At 47.3% G+C, this 11441-nt stretch overlaps 1 protein-coding gene across 2 annotated transcripts; it reads left to right on the forward strand.

The window, feature by feature from the left end:
- The first annotated feature begins 521 nt into the window (after positions 1–521).
- FAM53C (family with sequence similarity 53 member C) lies at positions 522–11034 on the forward strand. Of its 2 annotated transcripts, none has more exons than XM_043985459.1 (5): positions 522–1219; positions 4206–4467; positions 4897–4954; positions 5802–6583; positions 7332–11034. In XM_043985459.1, the coding sequence occupies exons 2-5, from the start codon at positions 4390–4392 to the stop codon at positions 7587–7589; spliced, it is 1176 nt and encodes a 391-aa protein (XP_043841394.1). In that variant the 5' UTR covers positions 522–1219; positions 4206–4389; the 3' UTR covers positions 7590–11034. The 2 variants fall into 2 exon arrangements, with proteins under 2 accessions (XP_043841394.1, XP_043841393.1); XM_043985458.1 differs by having other exon boundaries at positions 4233–4467.
- Positions 11035–11441: the final 407 nt, after the last annotated feature.

Here is an 11441-nt window from a genome sequence, read left to right on the forward strand (position 1 = left end):
GTTAAAATCCCTCCTCTTCCCCTTTGCTTCTCTGATGGCCTAGCTGTGGATTCATTTATTTGACTTGGCAATCTCAAATGTCTGCCCCTGCCCTTTCCCTCTATTTTAGCTTCTTTCATCTTGGCCTTTCTTAAAGGGGCTGGGGGGGGAGGGCCGAGTTTTAGTCTTAACTTGCCCCGTTATTTCAGAGCCATAAATCCTGTGCTTTTGGTGAAAGAATAGCCCTTTCCTCTCCCTGACCACTCCTGCTTTATGGACAAAGAAGGTCTTTACGAGGTCTGACCTCTTCTACACAAAGAATAGAAAAAAAGATAGAGAGGAGTCCTGCAGGCGCCTCCTCTGGAATAAGGGAGGGGGGGAAAGAGGGAGAGGAAGAGCTGAGCTTATTATGATGTCATAATCACAACCCAATTACCTCATCCTGCTGTGACTGGAAGGGGAGGGGGAAGAAGAGAAGGGGCCCATGCCCACTGAATGTAACGGACATGCGGGCACGACTTCGGGAGAAGGAAGAAAGGGCTGAGAATGAGCCTAAGGTCCTGGGATCCAAAACGGAAATTCACCCCAACCCAGCCTCTCTCCTGCTGTCCATAGTTCTGGAGTCCTTTCAAGCAGGCCCCAAGTCTGACCAGCATTGAACTACATCTCCCATCTGCCCCTGGGTCACAGACGAGTCCTCAGCGGCAGGGAAGACGGTTTTTTACAGAGCAATGGCAGTGTAGGGGGCGATAGAAAAACAAAAACCGGGATGCGAGGTCTGTGCTGCTAGAGGTCAGGATCGGAGAAGCCGGCTCAGGCTGGCCGGAGCAGGAACAATAGATAGGGGGGTCGAGTTTGTTTACCTCCGTCTGTTCCCCCCACTAGCCCGAAGTTAGTTCAGCCTAGAGCTGGGCCCTTCCACCTAGCGCAATTCGGCGGGGGAACTCGGTGGGGAGCAAAATCCCCTTTAAGGCAAGATCCATCGGGGAGAGCAAGCGAAGCACCATTTCCATCACGGACACTACTGTTAACTAACAGTTTCTTGAAGAGAGGGAGAAAACCCCAAGGATTCTGGCCCTCGCGTGGGGCTTCGTGGTGGGTTCTGGGAGGGGGCAAGCTACCTCCCCCTCTCTGGCTGGGGGACGATTGGTTCGCTCCGGCGTTATTTAAGGGCGCCGTGGGGCGAGTGGCGAGCTCAGAGCTGCTCCGGCTGCGGCCCTAGGAAGGGGACCGAGCTGCGGTAGGTAGCGGGCGGGCGGGCGGGCCCTGGGGGCAGGTGGCGCTGGGCCCCGGGGCGGAGACCTCAGCTGCCCCTCCCTCCCTACTTCCCTTCCCAGCAAGCCCCTCCCCGCGGCCTGGCTTTGCAGGCCACCCAGTTGCAGGCAGCCTGGGTCTCGTGGGGGAGGGGGGCGTTGGAGCGCTGTGTCCCCAGACACCCCCTCCCAAAAAAACTCCTTCGCGGGCCCGGGTCCCAGGCCAGAAGGCTGGCGTTAGGGGGCGGGTAGCGGCTCCTCTGACGTCATCCGCCCCCACCCCCACGGGGTCATAGGTCACCTCATGCCCCGCCCGTGGGTAAAGGCAGTGGCTACCCAGGGATGGGGGGGAGGGTATAGTCTTGTTGAGGGTAAAGGAGGAGGGGTGGGCAGCACTCATCACAACCACTCCAGATTCCTTCGGGGCCATGGAGGAGGAAATACACCACCACCTCCGCCGTTGTTTTGATTCAGACTCTTCCCTAAGCTTGGGGGGGGGGGTGGATTGGGGGAGAAGACCTGGAGTCCCCAGAAAATCTCCCGCCAACCTGTCCCACTGAACTAAGTAGATCTGCCCCCAAGGGAGACTTGTGCTCTCCAGCTCTGGCACACTGTTTCTCAGACCCAAGTGTCACTTGGATCTTTGGGGAGTGGGGAAACATCAGTGCCTCATTGGGGGAGTGGACAGGAAAGTGGGGGGGGGAACTGGTGAGAGAGTTGAACCTGATGGGTGCCTAAGAGGCTAGGCCAGCTGCCTCCTCCCACGAGGGCTCTGGTCCTTGCCAGTTGTTAGACTGAGAAGTTTTAACTTGTTTAGTGTGGGTTCAGGGCTTTCTTTTTTTCTGCGGTTAGAAGGGAAACGAAGGAGCCAAGAGTAAGCCTTCTAATGCTTTAAGTTTCACTGCCTAGGCAAGGGAGGCAGGCCCTGTCGAACCTATATTGCCTTCTCTTGTATCTTGGTTCAGTTGTTTGATATCCTCCCCCCCCCCCCCCACTGTTTTAAGAAATGTAGGACTCAAAATATCAGTTAATGTGATAGGTAGTAGTTGGATTGTTGCAATGACTGTTGTGTATGACCACATCCCAGCAATTAAAATGCAGAAAATATGAAATTATCCTCTTCATTTGATTTTAGAGAGAGAAAGAACGAGGAGTTGACTCTTTGGCCCAAATCTTAAGAAGAGCCTGGAAATGAGTTTGTCTCACACTCTAAAGGCTCTCACCCCCTAGTATCTGAACACAACTAGGTACTCTTTTTCCATGAATGGATTTCAACAAAAGACAGCTTTAAGAAACCAAGAGCATGAAGTGGGATAGAGCTTGAGCTTTAAGTTTCCATAACAAGGGCATGCATAGGGGGAGCAGCTGAGGAGAAATCTCAGTTGATAGGATTTCTGAAGAGCGTAGAGAACTTTCCTAGGTGTCTCAGGAAACTCATTGTCTTTCTGTCAGATGAGGATGGATTAGAGAGTATTCTTCCCATTTTACAGAAGGAAAAAGTCACAGAATAACTTGCCCCCAAGGTCACATACAAAGCAGAGTTTTTCATATTCAAACAGTGCCCTTTTTAACTTACGTGAGTACACAGGCACAAATGAATGAATGAGTGAATGGTGTCCAGCCAGAAAGGTAGAACAGATTGCCTTCTGCATCCTAATGATGTCATCACTCCCAGCATCCCTAGGCTTTGTGGTGCATTGAACAGGAAGAGTGAGAGATGATACCCTGCTGGACTCCTCTGAAATGATTCCTTGGATTTATGTAGTGTGTTGTTCCAAAAAGTTCAAATTGCTTTTATCCCTTATCTTAGTACCAACATACTATTATTTCCCCCTCATTTTAATTATGAAGAAACTGAGGCCCATAGACTGATATTATTTGTCCAAGGTTCATATAACATATAGCATATCAGGTTGGAATTGATATTAAAACCTAGGTATCCCTTAACTTCTTCCATTGGAGTAAGTGATATATACTCTAGAGAATGATATTGCCCCCTAGGTCATTCCTAAAAATGGATAAATAGTAGCCATTGAAAGACTAAGTTAATATCTCTCCTTCAGTTCAGCAAAAGCCCCATAGCTGATTTGGAGCCGGCTGTTAAATACACATAGTAGTGTTCCTTAGAACTCACTTTCGGTAAATACAGTATAGCCTTTGAGCCAGAGCAACCCTGAAATATGGCAGAATGAGGTCATATATAGATCTTTAGGATTTAAATATGATTAGAATTGTTCTGGTTGCCAGTTTTTGTTTTTTGGGGTTTTCATTCAAAATTTGTTAGGAGGCACTTAAACATGATCATTCTGTCAAGGGAAACAATAACTTCTTAGTAATTCAGGTTGAATGCAGCGCAAAATTTTGTTCTGTGAAAACCACACATTTTATCCCACTTCTCTGTGGCATGTTTGGAAAGAACACTTCTCTTGTTAGGAACTACAGGTGACGTTTCTTGGTAATTGGTTTCATTGTCCTTGAAAGAAAACATTCAAATTTCCCATCTCACTGGGCAAACTTGAATTCTGGGCATAGGTTTAACTAGTGTGACCCCTGAGCAGTTGGCACCCCACTCAGATGTCATATTACTTTTGGTACAACTTGAATGTATTATTTTGTACCATTTGTTGCATGTGTATATTTCACATCCTTCTTATATTAGACTGTGTAAGTTCCTTGAGGGTAGGAAATGGTTTCATCTAAACTTTGTATTTCCCCCAGCAACCTCTAGAGGCACCCAGTTGGTCCAATACATGTTTATTGAGTTGAAGGTTGAAAGAAAATATATTAGCAGGAGACTAAGATGAGAATGACCACTTACTTGGGTGCCCAGTTCTTGCCCCAAATTGACAGCAATTAAAATGCCTTTTGGCTTTGTGTAGGCTGCAGCCACATCAGATAATACAAAAGCAAACTTGGTTAACTTAGATGGGAATATAATAGGCCAGCAATACATACCTCTAATATTGGTGGTAGGGAGCTTGGTCCTTGTGTACCTTGCAGATCCCAGCAGGCATGAATCAAGGGGGAAGTCCCAGCGATGCTAGAACGGTGATGGAGTGGCAGAAGGTGACTCAAAAGTGAGGCAGTTAAAGGTCTCAAAAGAAGACAGAGGAGACTTTCAACTTCTCCACTCAAGTTCTGCCTGTTGGGGAGAATCATGATAACTTTGATTACTGAGCAACTACAGAAGCAGAGTTTGGAGGAATTGAAATGCACGTGCTTCAGGATCAGTCTGGTAAAAAAGAAACGTTTCCCTTCACACGCCCCACTTTTCCCCACTCCTGCTTCGAGTCTTTAGGAATAGGCTTTCCTAGTATCTTGTTCGTTGCCTCGTGCTGCATGCTTCCACTCTCTGGATCGAAAGAGCCCAGAGAAGGTTGTCTAGAGAAAACTGGCCTACAAAGGGGAGGCTGTAAGGAGGGGGAATGCTATAACCATGCACTTGGGGGTTAGAATGTTGGCTCGATTGTGGAGAACCCTGTTGCTTGTTTTGACTGAGTTGAGGGAAGGAGTAAATTACTTTGTGGGGGGAAAATGTTCTGGTTCAATATCCAGACTTTCCTGTATCACGTGAAATTTTTTTCAGCCATATAAGCTAGGTGGGGTCTTAGGCAAAGTTTCCTCAGTGTGTCTTGATTTCTTGTTCTGCTTTCTTTAATTAAAGCCTTTGCCTGATCATTCTGATGTCTCTACCTGTGGGGACCCTTTCCAGCTTGTTTCCGGTAAGATCAAGAATAATTTGCGATGCGTTGTCACATACGTCATGTGTGTACGTAGTTTTCTACATTGAATAATGACTGACTTGAGAAGTGTAGGCTCCTTTCTGACATTGGCAGAGTCTACCCAAACACCCCAAAGGGCCCCAGGGCAGTTCAACTTTTGGTTCAGGGATTTCAATGTGTATTTGTTTTCAGTTTGTTTTGCCTACTGGGTACTTAGAAGGATGTGAGCAGCTTTGCCCCATTCTGCAGAGCTGGTTTGTCTAGGTTTAGAATTCTCCCACTTTTTGGTTCTTTTTTCTGGAATAATATGGCCAGGAAAATAGAAAATGCTACCTGGAAGGCATTCCCAGAGAATTTATACTCTTTGAGGTCAGGGACTGTTTCATTTTTTGGTTTTGCATCCCTCGTGCAGCAGAGGACCTTGAAGCTAGTATTTGTTCAGTGCTTGTTGGTTTGAATTGAATCCTGTGTCCTGCTGGCTTGTAAAGATAGGTGCCGTATAAGAAAAAAGAACAGCTCATGGATTGACCATATTAAAAGGGACTAGTTGGGCTTGGCATCTGAGGCAGATGTTTCCCAAGAAGAGGTACTTTTAGAGAAAGTTTTGTCCAACTTTGTCCCAACTCTGCAGCCAATATCCTTGGGAGGATCTGTAGAGAAAGGCATAAAGTATGTTGTATGTACCTGAAACCACTTCTGTAAGAAGGGAGAGTTGAGGAGAGATCAGAAATGTTGCTATGTACCCTCTTCATTTCTTAGGGATCTGATTTGGCAATCATTTAGGATTTTTCTGGTTTGGTAGAATAGGAGGGATGATTTAAAATCTGGTTTTCTTAATGTTTTTCAGAAGGTGCTTCCTGGAGGGGCCTACCCCCCTGTCCCTGTGCCGGGCTCAAGGACAGCCTTAGTCTCAGCTACCACCACTCTAGTCTGAGTTTGCACTTCAAACCTCCAAGCCGGGGAGGCTCTCCACCAGAGAAACCTCTCTGCCAGGGCCTTTCCCCAGAGTCTCCAGGCTCAGAGAAAATTCCTGTCCCTCCTGCCCCTCCATCCAAGAGGCATTGTCGCTCTCTCTCAGTACCTGTGGACCTGTCTCGATGGCAGCCTGTGTGGCGGCCTGTTCCTTCCAAATTGTGGACTCCTATCAAGCGTCAAGGCAGTAATGGAGGAGTGGGTGGGCCACTGGTACCGCATCAGAGCTCCCCAAAGCGGGTCTCCAGCCTCAGGTTCCTCCAAGCCCCGAGTGCCTCTCTTCAGTGTGTCAAGGCCAACAGATCCTGCAGCCCACCTTTCTTCAGTTTGGCCCTGACCCATCATGATTCCCCAAGACCTTGTGCTGCATCCCCTCCCAATGGATCATGGGAGAGTGATCATGAGCCCCTATCCCCTTTCCCTCCACAGCGCCGCTTCTCCTTGTCCCCCATCCTCATCCCACAGGCAGGCCGGTTCCTGCCCTCTGCCCGGAGCTCCCCCTCCTCCTCCCCAGAGCTGACCTGGCGACCCCACGGTCTTCCCCGAAGCCGATCGCAGCCTTGTGACCTGGATGCACGAAAGGGTGGGGTCAAACGGCGCCATGATGATGACCCCAGGCGTCTTCGACCCTCACTGGACTTCGATAAGATGAATCAGGTGGGGCTGACAGGGGGATAAGGGAGCTTGGGGGAATCTGCTCTGCTCCCACCCTTGAGTCAGCCCTTTTCCTCCCCTTCCCCCCAAGGAGCAAAAGAGCTCTGAGGCAGGGGCTCCCTAAGATCCTTTTCTAAGTTCTTCCTGTCCCAGGGGTTTGGTGAAACCCAGGGCAAATTAAACCAATGAGATAAGTACCCAAAGTTGTATCATTTTGGTATAGCTTCCTTCTATTTCCCTTTGCCTCCTTCCTCGAACCCTCCCCACGCCACTCCCCTTTCCCAGCTTCCACCAGTGTTGGTGATAAGAGAACCAAAATCTGTAATTTTCCCCCACATTCCCAAGGTTTTACCACTTCTGCTTCGCAGCTTTTCTCTCAAGTGAAAAAAGGAAAAGGTAGGAAAGTTCTTCCTAAGATGTTTTATAGCAGCAGCTGAACCAAGACTGTGAGCATTAGGATACCTGATACAAGTCTATGAGTGAGCGCTCTGGGAGAGACAGGCTTGGTACGCATGCTGTTTATGTGCCTTGAAAGGTCTCTGAAACTTGGAGCCTCTGATCTGCTCCCGTTTTTGAGAGGGGGTGGCTCAGACAGGAGCAGGAGAATAAAGTACCCCATGTGGCTGGGCTCTTTGCCCATTGGAGCAGAAGACTGATGACTTAAACTCATGCTCTGGGATTCCCTTGGTTGGGAGGTAGGGACGGGGCAATGTTGCCTTTGTATTCTTAACTTTTGTTGTTTGTTTGACAGAAACCGTATTCAGGAGGTCTCTGTCTCATAGATACAGCCCAGGAAGGCAACAGCATCTCCCCACCGTGGTTCATGGCCTGTAGCCCCGCACCCCTCTCTGCCTCCTGCAGCCCCCTTGGCGGTTACTCCCAGGTTCTGAGTGAAAGCGAAGAGGAAGAAGAGGGGACCAGGAGGTGGGGCCGATCCCTTTTTACCAAGCGGACACTCTGCCAGCAGGACTTTGGGGACCTGGACTTGAATCTGATTGAGGAAAACTAGAGCTGAGAAGCTGCTTGGGGGGAAAGCAAACTTCATGTCTACTAACAAGTGATGAGGCCTCCAGGCCATAGACTAAACCTGGGACCTGGGGTGAGTTGAGGGCTCCAGTTCTGGGCAGCTGGGAAACAGCACACACCACGAAGCTCCACAGTGCAGACCCGACAGCTCAATGAGAGGAGCTGAGTTTGGTTGTGGGAGGGCAAGGGGTCAGATAGTACAGAGGTCAACTTCTGTTGAAAGTCTTTAGCTAAAATCTGAGAAGAGCAATTGGGTGCGTTATCAAGAGAGCAGTGGGATGAAGTCTAGAGGAGGGCTTTGTAGTCCCTTGTTTCTGTGTGGGGATGGTCACAAACGTCTTTGGCTTGAGGGATCTGTCAGGTCTATAGATTTTGGCCAAGGTGTCAGATGATCTGTGTGTGTGTGGGGGGTGTGTGTGAGCAGGCCCAGGGAAAATGTGGCTGGCCCACCTTGGAGTATCAAGTGGTATCAAGAGGTATATAAGATCCCACATTTAATACAAAATTAGGGGGGAAATCTCTAAATGGGAGAAATGAGGACCCTGATCTGGGCACCCTCCTTCCAATTCTATTCTTTCCTAACTGGTCATGTGCTGGTATATGGTCAACTGTCCCTCTGGTTCACTGTGTTTCTATTTTGGGTGGAAGCTTGTTTTTTGGAGGGGGGCTGCCCTAAAATTGGGGACTCACAGAAATGTCCCTTGTAAAACATCTGGATTGTCCTAAAACATGCTGTTAGCCTCCCAACTCTGGGATAGTACCAGCTGTTGGGGGTAAGTATGTACACCCCAGTTTGATCAAAGCCAATCTTTTGATGCCCATCAGAATGGTCTTAGTATTCTGCTCCCCAGCCCTTCTTTGTATACACAACTGGTAAATGTGGGGGAGGGGATGTTGAAGAGGGACAGTGGCTATGATAACCCTGCATGTTCCTTTCTCCCTTTATCCCTACTTAGAGAAAGGTGTCTGTCATAGATACCTTTTCTCTCTGACCTTTCCTCACCCTCCATCCTACCCCTTTCGTTAGTCTGGGAGAGGGAAGCTTGGGAAGGCACCCCTTCCTGTTCCAGATCAGATTCACCGGCCTACATCTTCACCAAGAACTGATGAGCACAGCTGCAGGAGGAGTGACAGCAGGTCCCAGCTGGCTTGGGTGAGCTCACCATGTCACAAACATTTGAAAGCAGATGGGGAGGACGAGGTAGGGGGGAGTCACTCTCAGACCCAAGCCTAGCCTGGCCCCGTTGCTAAGCTTGACCCCAAAAGGGAGCTGGCACTGACTATGTTGGATTACACTGAACTCCAGCTAGGAAATGTTATTGCTTCTAATTGGCCCTGGGAGATAGTAGGGAGGTTGGGACTCACTGAGGGAATTAATTGGCTGCAGATTTTGAAGCAAAACCTGTGAAAAACAGCTGGGATTTTTTGTTTGTTTGTTTGTTTTGTATTATTTTCTATCCAGTGACCTGAGCCAGAGCATCAGGCCCTGTTGGTAGTGGTGAGGCTTTTAAGGGCTATGCTGGTGACAGTGGGTATCACCTTTCTCTGCTGCTGTACCTGCTACCACAGTTGCTAAGTAGGTAGTTAGTCCAGTATTTGGCTGGATCTACTGTCAGACCCTGCCTTTCCTATTATAGGTATGGGGGGAATGTCTGTTACCTCTTTTAGTTACTAGGATGACCTAGGGGTCTTTCTAGGTCCTCATCTCTGGAGGTTTCCTGTGGGTTTGAACCTGCCATTTCTTCTGATTCTCACATTCCCATAATAGTAACACCAGTGAAAGATGCTGACTCTTGGGATCTAAGGGATCCTATAGTAGGTGCTAAAAGGGCCTTGCTGAGCTGGGCATGACTACTAAGGTTCTTTCCCTTCTATCTCTTCACCATCCATACCTGATTTCATCTACACCTGATGGTTTCTCCTTTCTTGAATCTATCCTGGCTGTAGGTGGGGGTGCGAGCCTGATAAAGACTGGGAAATTTAATGCTGGAAATTGTCAGTCCTTTGTTTCTTTCCCTCTTGCTTTTGTTTCTTCCTGCTTTTCTCCAGGTCACAATTTCTTCTAGCCCAGGCTTCTACTATTTTCAGCATCATATCCCTATCTCACTACCTAGGGAGTGCTTTTCTTCTATTGATGACTGTCTGCTTAATCATCTGATGTCTCCCTGTGAAGGGAGAGATCAGCTAGTGAAGTAGTAGGGTTGAACTCAGTAATTTTACACCCTTGACCTGGCTCTCCTATTGCCTTAGGGGGTATAATCAGTTGGGGGAGGGGATACATTACCATTTAAAATTGAAAAGCTTGAAAGTGTTTTTATGAAATCTACTGGAACCACTGCCTTGCCCCAGGACAAGTCTTTTAAAGAACAGGTGGATTTTGCTTTACCGAATATATTCCAGAAAAATTTTGTGTAACCTGAATCCTATTTTAAATACACTAAAGGAAGTTCACCATTTTAAAGCATCCTGAAGCCAGTTTTTGTCAAAAAAAAAATTTCCCCATCAATTGATCTTATTTTGTAAAATCTAGATTTTTCACATATTGGGTTTGCCTAACATAGGGGTACCCTTGTACCAGATTTATAGTGGGTATCGCTGGGTGAAAGTCTCCATCTGTGATGTGTTGGGTTGTTTGGTTGACCCATGGGTGAGTATTTCTGTATGTGTGATTGAAGCTGCTGTAAGACTGGTGCTTTCATCTTCCTCATTCCTCCTGTCCCCTGGTAACTGCCCAGCAGCAGCCCCTGCTGCCATGTACACTCCCACCTGCTGCCAAAGTCCCTGTGCTAATGGGATTAAAACCCACACAACAAAAGAAAATTTTGGTAACTTTGTTTTATATTAAAAGAAAAAAGTCTGTGTGTATTAAACATGAGGTCCTGCCTCTGTGGCTGTGTTTGAAAAAATAAAGTTTTATTAGAATAAGTTTTTCCCAAGCAACCCTTGTGGGCTGCAGTGTCTTTGTCCCTTCCCAGTTTCTCCCTCTTCTTCCTCAGTATTGGAGGAGAAAGGATGTTTTGTATTTTACCTATAACAATTCTGCTCCTTTTCTGTCCTCAGACCCTTCTGTGTCCAAAACCCTGCCAGAGATAAGTTGTACCTTTTTGTCCCAGGCTCTGTTTTTCTAAAAGGCTTTGTCTTTTGTCAATCTTGTTATAGTTCCTCCTTCAGTTTTCTTACCTTTTTGCCTCATCTTCCCTATTGCCTTGTCTGGCTCCCTGTTGGTGGAAATGAATGTTTCTTTACCCCTTTAAAGATTGATTGTACAGGGAGGGGGTCTCTATCCAGGAACAATCACTACAATTAACACTCTTTTCTTTCCCTTTTGGAGAGTGATAATTGTTAACAGTAAAATCTCAGGGCAGTGAAGAAATTTTCAAAATTAAAACACCAAAAGTACAGTTAGTTGTTTTTGGTGGTAGTGGTGGTTTGTTTTTGTTTTTTAATCATTGGTTTTGAAAATTATGCCACTATTTGTCCCATATGAAAGGAAGATAGTTCTTTCCTCAAGTTGTAGTGTTAGTTTGGGGGTTTTTTTTTTGTATGATTGTGGTTTTTTGGGGGGTGGGCAATGCAGGTTTAGTGACTTTCCCAGGGTTACACAGCTAGTAAGTGTCAAGTGTTTGAGGCCAAATTTGAATTCAGGTCTTCCTGAATTCAGGGCCAGTGCTTTATCCACTGTGCCATCTAGCTGCCTCATAGTGTTAGTTTGTTAAAGAAACTTAGTGATCTGGTACAGAGCCCCACCAGGCTTTAGCCTTTAATTCCTGGCTCTGGTTCTGACTTTTCAAGCCCCAAGAGTCAAGTTTTGCTTAGCCTCTCCTTTGGGTTCCAG

This window comes from Dromiciops gliroides, chromosome 2, assembly GCF_019393635.1.
Source record: "Dromiciops gliroides isolate mDroGli1 chromosome 2, mDroGli1.pri, whole genome shotgun sequence".
Taxonomy (NCBI): domain Eukaryota; kingdom Metazoa; phylum Chordata; class Mammalia; order Microbiotheria; family Microbiotheriidae; genus Dromiciops; species Dromiciops gliroides.

Bases quoted from the DNA above. Each gene is read 5' to 3' on its own strand.
- FAM53C (XM_043985459.1), top strand. From the start codon at position 4,390: ATGATAACTTTGATTACTGAGCAACTACAGAAGCAGAGTTTGGAGGAA. The intron at 4,468-4,896 runs GTAAAAAAGAAA...CTTTAATTAAAG, and splicing joins CGTGCTTCAGGATCAGTCTG to CCTTTGCCTGATCATTCTGA. The intron at 6,584-7,331 runs GTGGGGCTGACA...TTTGTTTGACAG, and splicing joins ACTTCGATAAGATGAATCAG to AAACCGTATTCAGGAGGTCT.